The 13,341-nt window shown below is 42.3% G+C and overlaps 1 protein-coding gene across 8 annotated transcripts in view; it reads right to left on the bottom strand.

Moving 5' to 3' along the window:
- Positions 1-13,341, bottom strand: part of LOC124041672 (transcriptional repressor p66 alpha-like) — a 48,877-nt gene that overhangs the window by 23,290 nt on the left and 12,246 nt on the right. For 5 of the 8 annotated variants that reach the window (XM_046359535.1, XM_046359527.1, XM_046359525.1 and 2 more), the window contains exon 2: positions 11,104-11,192. The exons of 2 other annotated variants lie outside the window; for them this stretch is intronic. In XM_046359535.1, coding sequence (XP_046215491.1) covers positions 11,104-11,138 — 35 coding nt within the window. In that variant the 5' untranslated portion in view covers positions 11,139-11,192. Of the gene's footprint in view, positions 1-2,742; positions 2,875-11,103; positions 11,193-13,341 lie in introns of those variants that run through there. One more of the 8 variants, XM_046359530.1, reaches the window with a different exon arrangement.

The raw sequence follows: 13,341 nt of genomic DNA, 5'->3' as shown, positions 1-13,341 counted from the left end.
CTGACATCACTGAGGCACACATGACCCTTCCCAGGATTCATAGGGAGACACAAAGCACTTTTTCTAAGAACCAGTCTAAACCGGTTGGCGAGTGATTTGTGTGTGTGTGTGTGTGTGTGTGTGTGTGTGTGTGTGTGTGTGTGTGTGTGTGTGTGTGTGTGTGTGTGTGTGTGTGTGTGTGTGTGTGTGTGTGTGTGTGTGTGTGTGTGTGTGTCAGTGAGGCTGAAGCAGTTTTTAACCCTTTGAGGGCCAGAACGGAAACTCAGTTTCTACACTAACAGATGCTTGTATTAGGGATAGGGAGTGAGAGAGGGGGCGGGGAGACGAGAGGAAGGGGGGGGGGGGGGTTGAGGGAGGTAGCGTTCCAAAACACACGTCTGCCGGGAAGATGAGGGAAGAAAAAAAAGAGAAGGAGGGAGGAATAAATCGCCCAAAATACTGAAGCACACTCATGTCTGCTGCTGTCAAGACTACAACTCTGGGTAGAACTTTTCTGTAGGCACTAGGCAGTAGGGCCCACAAGGCACAGGTCTAGGATCAGCTCACCCTCCTCAAATCCTAAACTCATCTATTAGGGCAGAAAACGCAAAACTAACTTTCGATTAGTGTCAAACTCATTTTCGATGCTCCCTGACTGTCTATGAACGTAAGTCCATTATCATTTCTACACCGTTTGGCTTCAGTCATTTTAAAGTATATTTAGTTCATTTCCCTGGTTTAAAGTCTATTTGATCCTATTGTTACAGTGAAAAGTGCAGTGTCACTGTCTATAGAGTGTAGTGGAAGTTGACCCCGTCAGCAGCCGGCCCAAGGGCAGTTCAGCTTTTTAACAGGGAAGGTTCTGAATGACGTAATGGCAGACATGTATCAGGTTACATCTCTATGGCAGCTCACACACATCCACCAAGATGATAGGTCCATCAGAAAGCTCTCCCCCTTCGCTACACACAGGAAAGAGAAAAGGGGATACCTAGTCAGTTGCACAACTGAATGCATTCAACTGAAATGTGTCTTCCGCATTTAACCCAACCCCTCTGAATCAGAGAGTTGTGGGGGGCTGCCATAATCGACATCCACGTCTTCGGCGCCCGGGGAACAGTGGGTTAACTGCTTTGCTCCGGGGCAGAACGACAGATTTTTACCTCGTCAGTTCGGGGAATCAATCCAGCAACCCCAACGCTCTAACCACTAGGCTACCAGGTCTACATCGGCATGATCTTTATCATCACCAACATCATCTCCACCATCACCTTTGGAAGTTGACCGCTGGTTCTCTTATACAACAGTTATCAGCCAATAACAACACACAATCAGGCCTCTGCACAATAACCTAACGTAGCAGGCGTCTTCCCCACAGTGCCAGTATGTACATACCCAAACCAGAAGCCATGGATTACAGGCAACATCCGCACTGAGCTAAAGGGTCGAGCTGCCGCTTTCAAGGAGAGGGACAACTTGAAAGTGTCTTCACTGACATTTTCAACCTCTCCCTGACCAATTCTGTAATACCAAAATGTTTCAAGCAGACCACCATAATCTCTGTGCCCAAGAACACCAAGGTAACCTGCCTAATTAAACTACTGAGCCGTAGCACTCACGTCTGTAGCCAAAAAGTGCTTTGAAAGGCTGGTCATACCATTATCCCAGAAACCCTAGACCCACTCCAATTAGCATACCACCCCAACAGATCCACAGATGATGCAATCTCTATCGCACTCCACACTGCCCTTTCCCACCTGAACAAAAGGAACACCTATGTGAGAATGCTATTCATTGACTAAAGCTCAGCGTTCAACACCATAGTGCCCACAAAGCTCATTACTAAGCTATGGACCCTGGTGCTAAACACCTCCCTCTACAACTGGATCCTGGACTTCCTGACGGGCTGCCCCCAGGTGATAAGTAACAACACATCTGTCACGCTGATCCTCAACATGGGGGCCCCTAAGGGATGTGTGCTCAGTCCCCTCCTGTACTCCCTGTTCACCCATTACTGCATGGCCAGGCACGACTCCAACATCAATATTAAGTTTGCTGATGACACAACAGTGGCCTGATCACTGACAACAACGAGACAGCCATATGGAGGAGGTCAGAGACCTGGCCGTGCAGTGCCAGGACAGCAACCTCTCCCTCAACATGATCAAGACAAAGGAGATGATCGTGGACTACAGGAAAAGGAGGGCCGAGCACGCCCCTATTCTCATCAACAAGGCTGTAGTGGAGCAAGTTTGAGACCTTCCAAGAAACTTGGCGTCGACATCACCAACGAACTACCATGGTCCAAACACACGAAGACAGACGTGAAGAGGGCATGACAAAGCCTATTCCCCCTCAGGAGACTGAAAAGATTTGGCATGGGTCCCCTGATCAGATGACTGGTTGCATCACTGCCTGATATAGCAACTTCTCAGCCTCCGACCGCAAGGCACTACAGAGGGTAGTGTGTACAGACCAGTACATCACTGGGGCCAAGCTTTCTGCCATCCAGGACATCTATACCAGGCATTGTCATAGGAAGACCACAAAAATTGCCAACATCTCCAGCCACCCTAATCTGTTCTCTCTGCTACCAAGTCTAGGTCCAAAAGGCTTCTTAACAGCTTCTACCCCAAAGTTATTTTTCTATTTCCTTTATTATTATTATTCCTTTATTATTATTAATATATATATATATATATATATATATATATTCTTTTTTTTAACTTTAGTTTATATTTTAGTAAATACTTTAACACTTACTTTTCTTAAAACTGCATTGTTGGGTAAGAGCTTGTAAGTGATCATTTCACTGTAATCTCACTGTTGTATTCAGCACAAGTGACAAATATGTGACAAAGCGAGGCATGTCCAAAAGCAACCTGTTTCTCCGGGGACAGTAAACAGCGAGGCACGTCCAAAAGCAAATGTCCAAAAGCAAATGTTTCTCCGGGGACTGCAAACAGCGAGGCACGTCCAAAAGCAACATGTTTCACCGGGGACTGCAAACAGCAACGAGCAAAAGCAACCTGTTTCACGTCCAAATGTTTCTCCGGGGACTGCAAACAGCGAGGCACGTCCAAAAGCAACATGTTTCTCCGGGGACTGCAAACAGCGAGGCACGTCCAAAAGAAACATGTTTCACCGGGGACTGCAAACAGCGAGGCACGTCCAAAAGCAACATGTTTCACCGGGGACTGTAAACAGCGAGGCACGTCCAAAAGCAACATGTTTCACCGGGGACTGCAAACAACGAGCCACATCCAAAAGCAGAAGTTGCGTTACAGGGTCTCTTCCTTTTTCCCTGAAAACCAGACTTTTGCAGATTACGCTGAGGGTGTCTGCACAACCACCACCAACCAATAGAAGTTAACACAGCGTCTCCATCTGAATCACAGTCCTTTGTCTCCGTGACATCTTGTCCTTCCTGACCAAATTATACTATTTTTGTTTACCCCGCTATTCACCCAATCTCTGTACGTCCCTGTCCAACTAGGCCTAATTGTAGACAAGATGTTGAAGATTGTTTTGAGTATCATATCTATATAATTTTGTTCCTGATATCCAAGTATCAACTTTAGGACATCATCAACACACGACATGGAGAAAACAGGAAACAGGCTACTTGACAGGTTGATTCCAACTATTGGATACAGATGTAGGTATGCTTGCAATGATATTGCTGATTTTCCAAGATCAGATAATCAGCAAAAAACTCAATCTCAGCAGCAGTCATCTGCAGCCACATCAGTCTTCAGCCTGCTGTTTACTCACCAATACAGACCGTAACCCTGGTGAGAAGACATTTTTCAATCCGCACTGCGGGATTCGACCCATCTCAAAGGATCTATGCAGAGCCACACGTTATGATAGCTCTAGAATCATGGTTGGGCCTGGCATTTTGCCAACATAAAGCTCCTCTAAAACACATGTGAAACCCTTCTCTATGTATTAAACCGTATGTCTAATCTTCTCTTTCAGACTAGATTTTAGGCCTATAATGACAGACAAAAAGACACATTTTTTGTCACATATGAAGACAGTCTTAATAACCCTTTCTGCCTAATTAATCGGCTAACGGATGAGATGGGGTTTTACGTACTGAGGGTGAGCGGCAGATCGTCCAAGTCTTAAGGCATCAGCATGCTTCAATGTGCTCGCATACTCCCTTAAAAGACCTTTGCTTGAAAAAAATGAAAAAAGGTGCAATAGTACTGTTTGCCCATTTTGAGATGCCATACCTAATATACTCTTCCTCAAAATAGTCCAAAATAATTTAATATAACTCGAGAAATGTCATCAATTTTGACGTTTCCGCGGAGGAGATCTCAGTCACTCAATTTTACATCTAACTAAGATGTCTGTTGCAGTATTTCACAATGACATTTTTTGTTGTTGCATTAAAACTAGTCACCTCCTTGAATGACAAGAAAGACTTGATTGAAGAATCCCTACTGTTGACCAATCACCGATGAAGGGGCCTAGACTTTTTAGCTTGCCTCAAGAATAAATGTCATGTGTCCGGATAGCTCAAAAAACCCTTCGCAAAGTCCAAAACGTCACAAAATGTCATCATAATATATGCACAAACTCATTTGGTTGGGAAGCATGAAGACACCTTTAGTCAGTCCTGTGACTGTATGGGGTCAGGGCCAACACAGAGGAGCCAAAAGTCTGGCCTTTCACCCTAGGCTTTACCCTGTTAAACCTATGTCCAATGCTATGTTGGTAAAAGGTGATAGAGAGAAAATGTATAGTATTTCAATGAGCTGCTTGGATGAGCTACAGTACCTCCCTCTAAGCTACTTCAACATTCTACACTGATAGCTGACGCGTAGGTTTTTCAGAACTGGTAGGTTACTTTAGTTACGAGTTACCTGTCCAAAATTGAAATAAGTCATGTAAATTTTGGATTACCCAAACTCAGTAACATAATCTGATTACTTTAAGTTACTTTTAGATTAGTTTCCCTTGAGGTGGAGAAGGTTAGTGTTTTTCATCATCATTCATCACTAGCTTGCACTGCCCCAAGTCATAAAATCAGATTTTTTAAAACCTAACCTTAACCCCACTGCTAACCCTAATGCTTAACCCTAACCTTAAATTGACACCAAAAAGCACATTTTGTTTTCAGAATTTTTACAATATACCGATTATGACTTTGCAGTTGACCCATTTAGAAGAAATCGCTCAGTTCTGGCTTTTTCCTAACGTACTGCTTTCTACTACAGATAAGCCTATTAATACGATTAGGCTATATCTTTACATTTAAAAAATCTGATTTCCAGTCATTCCAACTAATTGAATACCCCTTGATCTACAAGAATGGAACTTGGAAATATGGAAACATAGATTGAAGGAGTCAAAAGGCCCTTTAAACAAGACTTATGATTTATGATTCATTTGAAGGATATACATTATTATTTAGATAAGTGACCATAATATGGGAAGCTCATTTACCTGAGCCATGATTGACCTCTTGAACCCGCCCACTCTACTGGGAAGCAAAAGTCAATATGGGGAGGTAGTTATATGGGGACCTCAGCTCTCTAACCCAACCGGGGCGGCAGGGTAGCCTAGTGGTTAGAGCGCTAGACTAGTAACCGGAAGGTTGCAAGTTCAAACCCCCGAGCCGACAAGGTACAAATCTGTCGTTCTGCCCCTGAACCCACTGTTCCCAGGCCGTGAAAATAAGAATTTGTTCTTAACTGACTTGCCTGGTTAAATAAAGGTAAAATAAAAATAAAAAACCCTCAGTCCACCTATCACCATAGACCTCATCTCTCTAACCCAACCCTCAGTCCATCCCACCTATCACCATAGACCTCAGCTCTCTAACCCAACCCTCAGCCCATCCCACCTATCACCATAGACCTCAGCTCTCTAACCCAACCCTCAGTCCACCCCACCTATCACCATAGACCTCAGCCCATCCCACCTATCACCATAGACCATCCTCGTTTGGTTTCCATGTGCCATATATTTTTCAATTGTGCACTGATGTTTTACATAATCTTTCTAAATCATACAGTATCCACAGATTGTGAAAGATGAAAACCTTTCCTATGAGTATTATTATATTATTTATTGACTGGCTATGGCTTTCCAAATCACCCAACATTGCTATTTGTAAGGTTCATTTTAAGTGCATGTTGTGATTTTTTAACCATTCCTGAACTTGTGACAAGAAACAAGATACAGTTGAAGTCAGAAGATTACATGCACTAAGTTGATTGTGCCTTTAAACAGCTTGGAAAATTCCAGAAAATTATTTCATGGCTTTAGAAGATTCTGGCTAATTGACATAATTTGAGTCAATTGGAGGTGTACCTCTGGATGTATTTCAAGGCCTACCTTCAAACTCAGTGCCTCTTTGTTTGACATCATGGGAAAATCAAAAGAAATCAGCCAAGACCTCAGAAAATCAAATTGTAGACCTCCACAGTCTGGTGAATATATTTTTTTTTTAGTTCACTGTGTTTTCAATTGGTTTTCTATGGGAAACTAGATTTCTGAGGCACCTGGTTGCAGTTCCTATGGCTTCCACTAGATGTCAACAGTCTAGAAATTGGTTGATGTTTTTCTTTTGAATAATGAAGAAATAGCCCTGTTCAGACTGAGTGAGTGTCAAGCCAAGTGAACTCTTGTTTGGGGCGCCCGACCTGCAGCTCGCTCCACTTGGATTTTATCCGCTATTGAACACAGTATATTATGTCTTCAATTACATCGATTATTTACGTTTTAAGATACCTAAAGTTGGATTAGGAAAGTTGTTTGAAATGTTTGGACCAAGTTTACAGGTAACTTATTAGATCATCTGTAGTCATGTTGGGCGAGTTGGAACCGGTGTTTTTCTGAATCAAATGCGCCAAATAAATTGACATTTTGGGGATATAACAAAGGAATTAATCGAACAAAAGGACCATTTGTGATGTTTATGGGACATTTTGGAGTGCAACAGACGAAGATCTTCAAAAGGTAAGGCATGAATTATATCGTAATTTCTGACTTTCGTGTCACACCTCCCTGGTTGAAAATGATTTGTTATGCGTTTGTATGATGAGGCACTGTCCTCAGATAATCGCATGGTTTGCTTTCGCCGTAAAGCCTTTTTGAATTCTGACATGGTGGCTGAATTAACAAGGAGTTAAGCTTTATTTTGGTGTATTGCACTTGTGATTTTATGAAAGTTAAATATTTCTAATAATTTAATTTGAATTTCGCTCTGCAATTTCACCGGATGTTGTCGAAACAGCCGTAACAGGTTATCCTCAATAATGACAAAACTAAAATAATTGTGTTTTCTAAAGCAAGAAATAGACCTCTGAACCTTTCACCTATTACGACCTGTCAGGGCAATGAGATTGTGACTGTAAACTCGTATATATCTTGGAATTTTAATTGATGACGGCCTCTTTTAAATTGCATATTCAACAACTTACAAAACAATTTAATCGGAAGTTGGGATTTTATTTTAGCATTGAGATTTATTTTAAACTGCAAAACCCTTACACACCACTGCACTTTATATACCAGGGTTGGCTGGCCATCTCTAGTCAATCGTAGACTCAGTCACTGGTATACGTTTATTTACAAAGCCATTTGGGTTTAGTACCTTTTTATTTGGGCATTTTTATTGTTCAGAAATGTGGTGGGTACTCTCTTCGTTTGCAGGACTTTATCCTGTTAACTGTTCCAAATGTCCGAACTGAACTTGGTAAAAAGGGCTTTTATGTACTCCGCGCCATCAGCTTGGAACTAGAGGTCGACCGATTAATCGGAATGGCCGATTAATTAGGGCCGATTTCAAGTTTTCATATTAATCGGAAATCGGTATTTTTGGGCGCTGATGTTGCTGAATTAAAAAAATAAAAATACCTTTATTTAAATAGGCAAATCAGTTAAGAACACATTCTTATTTTCAATGACGGCCTAGGAACGGTGGGTTAACTGCCTTGTTCAGGGGCAGAATGACAGATTTTCAACTTGTCAGCTCGAGGGATCCAATCTTGCAACCTTACAGTTAACTTATCCAATGCTATAACCACCTGCCTCTCGTTGCACTCCACAGGGAGTCTGCCTGTTACGCGAATGCAGTAGAAGCCAAGGTAAGTTGCTAGCTAGCATTAAACTTATCTTATAAAAAACAATCAATCAATCATAATCACTAGTTATAACTACACATGGTTGATGATATTACTAGTTTATCTAGTGTGTCCTGCTTTACATATAATCGATGCAACGCTGGGGGATGATTTAACAAAAGCACATTTGCGAAAAAAGCACAATCGTTGGACGACTGTACCTAACCATAAACACCAATGCCTTTCTTAAAATCAATACACAGAAGTATATATTTTTAAACCTGCATATTTAGCTAAAAGAAATCCAGGTTAGCAGGCAATATTAACCAGGTGAAATTGTGTCACTTCTCTTGCGTTCATTGCACGCAGAGTCAGGGTATATGCAACAGTTTGGGCGGCCTGGCTCATTGCGAACTAATTTGCCAAAATTTTACGTAATTATGACATAACATTGAAGGTTGTGCAATGTAACAGGAATATTTAGACTTAGGGATGCCACCCGTTAGATAAAATACCGAACGGTTCCGTATTTCACTGAAATAATAAACGTTTTGTTTTCTAAATGTTAGTTTCCAGATTCGACCATATTAATGACCAAAGGCTCGTATTTCTATGTGTTATTATTTCTATGTGTTATTATGTTATAATTAAGTCTATGATTTGATAGAGCAGTCTGACTGAGCGATGGTAGGCAGCAGCAGGCTCGTAAGCATTCATTCAAACAGCACTTTCGTGCGTATTTCCAGTAGCTCTTCACAAGCACAGTGCTGTTTATGACTTCAAGCCTATCAGCCTAATGGCTGGTGTAACCGATGTGAAATGGCTTGCTAGTTAGCAGGGTGCGCGTTAATAGCGTTTCAAACGTCACTCGCTCTGAGACTTGGAGTAGTTATTCCCCTTGCTCTACAAGGCTTTTGTGGAGCGATGGCTAACGCTGCTTTGAGTGTGGCTGTTGTCGATGTGTTCCTGGTTCGAGCCCAGGTAGGGCCAGGAGAGGGATGGAAGCTATACGGTTAAACTGGCAATACTATAGTGCCTATACGAACATCCAATAGTCAAAGGTATATGAAATACAAATGGTATAGAGAGAAATAGTCCAATATTAACTACAACCTAAAACCTTTTACCTTGGAATATTGAAGTCTCATGTTAAAAGGAACCACCAACTTTCATATGTTCTCATGTTCTGAGCAAAGAACTCAAACATTAGCTTTTTTACATGGCACATATTGCACTTTTACTTCTCCAACACTTTGTTTTTGCATTATTTAAACCAAATTGAACGTGTTTCATTATTTATTTGAGGCTAAATGGATTTTTTGATGTATAAGTTTTATTGTTATACTCTTGTTATACTCTTGTGAATTTTATAGTTTTTTTACTAGATTACCTGTAGTTTTTCATGTTGTCTGTCTGTAATTGTGTAATGACTTGGTGCTGCCTATCTTGGCCAGGATGAGCCCATCCTGGTTAAATAAAAGGTTAAATAAATGTAATTTTAAAATAAAAATACAGCTTCATAAATCCGTTCAAACTCTATTATCGGATGATGACAAGGGTGGGGAGCAAATGGATTAGTTTGATCCCAAAAAATGATAAGGTTTGTTGAATTTATGGATAAATGGGTTGGTGATGCAAAATCTCTGGTGACTGAACATCACCCTGAAATAGATGCCGATGACAGTGCGTCACAAAACTCGAGGAGATCCTCAGAGGCTTCCTCCACAACTTCAAGTAGGATAAGAGCTGCTCTATTGGCCAAGTGCAGAAGCACTCAGAAGCAGGAATACTAGCTAAGCTAAACACCAAAAAGGAAAGGCTTGCATTTCCAGGTTATCTAATGCCAAAGTAAAAGTTCTGGAAGAACATGAAGAGTCCTTACAAATGGGGCCAAAGACACAAAAGGATTTGCATGAATTTATATCATGAGGAGTTCAGAATAATGAGGCCTCTTAGAACCCTGGAAAAGGTCAATCCGTCGTCTGTGGAGACCAGAGGAGGATGAAATATACACTAGTCCTCGCCTGAACCCAAAGCACAGTCAAGATGTATCGCCTAGGAGTAGCCACCAGCATATATCATCATGGCCAACAGGTGGCACCAATATGCCAAACAATTTATATAATTTATATATATTTGCTGCTGTTCTACACAAAGTGACTGAACTCATTGTCAAGCAGCAAAGGTTGTCACTACTTCCTGTCAGAGAGATTCCAGTCATTCATAAGAGCCTTTGAGCACAGTATAGACAGCAAAGCTGACAGGAGTCAAGACAAGATTTATTCCTTACAAATGGTCAAGCAAGAGAAAACTAGTCTGCAGCTGTCATCATATGGAAGCTGGGGTGGGTTACAGGGAAGCTAGGAGGCTATTAGAACAGCATTTTGGATGTGAAATGATAATATCTACTGCTTACATGGAGAATTGGGCTGGTCTGCCATTGAAACTGAGGATGGTAATTGTATTTATTTAATTTAACGAGGCAAGTCAGCTCTTCACACATACGCGCTTTTCGTGCAAGGATGCTGCAATGCTATACAACATATTGGATTTATGGATTAAGGTGAATAGCACCTCAAACATGAGAATAATCCTTTTAAAATGACCATTCAAACTTGAGTTCTGTAGCCTGTGATATTCAAGAATGAACTAACCTTGTGCTTTTCATTGCGAGGCAGATATCCAAGACCCTTTCATTGGGAATAGAACTCCAAAACCCATACTGTCAAACCAAAGCTTCAGCTGAAGTCAGGAAGCTATGCAACACTTGGTCTGACAAGCTTCTCCGTACGGTATGTTGCTGAGCTGCCTGTATATAAAAACTCTGCCGGAAAAAAACACCCAGTGTGCCCCACACGCTAAAGGCCAGGGTTGAAAGGTCTTCCAGAGAGTCTGCTGGAGAGACAACAGAGGACACTGTGTGCAATGCTATGGTTTCTCTTTCCACAAGTGTCCACACTGGGGTCGGCAACAAAGGCTGTCGTCTCGCCATCATGCCTGTGCAAATCAAACATACTAAAGGAAACAAAATCATACAGACCTATGAGTTTTTATATACCGGCAGCTCAGCAACATTCTGTACGGAGAAGCTTGTCAGACCTCAACGTCAGGGGAAAGACAACGGGCATTCTGTTAAAGACAATGGGACAGAGGAAACCAGTGGGCTGTTACAAAACAAATGGACTTGAGGTATGTGGTCTTCAAACTTCCAGAAGTATATATACACTCATAGAGAAATTCTCATCACAAAGGAAATCAAGATCACATCAGCAATGGTCAAATTTGAATGAGGTCAATCTAACAGTATTGATGCAAATGTGGGACTTCTCATTGGTGTAACTGGTGTCTTACGACCGAAAAGAGCTTCTAGATATCAGGACAGCGATTACTCACCCAGTACTGGAGGAATACTTTCTCTTTAACAAGCCTGATGGGAAGCATTTACTACAGACGCCTGACAGGGCCCTCATCCCCATCATTCACAGGAGAAAGAGACGGAGATATCGGGGGCAAAGTTCTGGGTTCCTTGTAAGGAACCGACGGTGAGCCTTTATTTTTTAAATATTTAACTTTGCAAGTCAGTTAATAACAAATTCTTATTTACGATGACGGCCTACCGGGGAACAGTGGGTTGTTCAGGGGCAGAATGACAGATTTGTACCTTGTTAGCTCGGGGATTCGATCCAGCAACCTTTCGATTACTGGCCCAATGCTCTAACCACTAGGCTACCTGCCACTCCTTCACTAAATCGGTCTTATTAGCCAAAGTACAATCCATGAAAAATAAAATAGACGAACTACGATCACGTATATCCTACCAACGGGACATTAAAAGCCGTAATATCTTATGTTTCACAGAGTCGTGGCTAAACAATGACATGAATAACATACAGCTGACGTGTTTTAAGCTTTTCGCCAGGACAGTGTCCTCTGGTAAGACAAGGGATGGCGGTCTATGAATATTTGCAAACAACAGCTGGTGCACAAAATCTAAGGAAGTCTCGAGCTTTTGCTCACCTGAAGTAGAGTATCTCATGATAAGCTGTAGACCACACTATTCACCAAGAGAGATTTCATCTATATTCTTAGTAGCTGTCTATTTACCACCACAAACTGATGCTGGCACTCAATGAGGTGTATACGGCCATAAACAAACAGGAAAATACTCATCCAGAAGCAGCACTCATAGTGGCCGGGGACTTTAATGCAGGAAAACTTAAATCAGTTTGACCTCATTTCAACAACAGATCCACAGATGATGCAATGTCTATTGCACTCCACACTGCCCTTTTCCACCTGGACAAAAGGAAGACCTACGTGAGAATGCTATTCATTGACTACAGCTCAGCATTCAACACCATAGTGCCCTCAAAGCTCATCACTAAGCTAAGGACCCTGGGACTAAACACCTCCCTCTGCAACTGAATCCTGGACTTCCGGACAGGCCGTCCCCAGGTGGAAAGGGTAGGTAACAACACATCTGCCATGCTGATCCATAACAGGGGGGCCCCTCAGTGGTGCGTGCTTAGTCCCCTCCTGTATTCCCTGTTCACCCATGACTGCATGACCAGGTACGACTCCAACACCCTCTTTAAGTTAGCAGACGACACAACAGTGGTAGGCTTGATCACAGACAACGATGAGACAGCCTATAGAGAGGTGGTCAGAGACCTGGCAGTGTGGACAACCGGAAAGGGAGGACCGAACACACCCCCATTCTCATCGACTGGGCTGTAGTGGAGCAGGTTGAGAGATTCAATTTCATTGATGTCCACATCACCAACAAACTATCATGGTCCAAACACACCAAGGCAGTCATAAAGAGGGCACAACAAAGACTATCCTCAGTAGACTGAAAAGATTTGGCATGGGTGCTCAGGTCCTAAAAAAAGTTGTATAGCTGCACCATCGAGAGCATCCTGGTTACATCACTGCCTGGTATGGCAACTGCTTAGCCTCCGACCTCAAGGCACTACAGAGGGTAGTGCATACGGCCCAGTACATCACTGGAGCCAAGTTTCCTGCCATCCAGGATCTCTACACCAGGCTGTGTTAGAGGAAGGCCCTAAAATTGATCCAAATCAAATCAAATCAAATGTATTTATACATCAGCTGATATCTCAAAGTGCTGTACAGAAACCCAGCCTAAAACCCCAAACAGCAAACAATGCAGGTGTAAAAGCACGGTGGCTAGGAAAAACTCCCTAGAAAGGCCAAAACCTAGGAAGAAACCTAGAGAGGAACCGGGCTATGTGGGGTGGCCAGTCCTCTTCTGGCT

This window comes from Oncorhynchus gorbuscha, linkage group LG08, assembly GCF_021184085.1.
Source record: "Oncorhynchus gorbuscha isolate QuinsamMale2020 ecotype Even-year linkage group LG08, OgorEven_v1.0, whole genome shotgun sequence".
Taxonomy (NCBI): Eukaryota; Metazoa; Chordata; class Actinopteri; order Salmoniformes; family Salmonidae; genus Oncorhynchus; species Oncorhynchus gorbuscha.
Note: the sequence above shows the minus strand (reverse complement) of the source record. Positions and strands in the feature narration are given on the sequence as shown.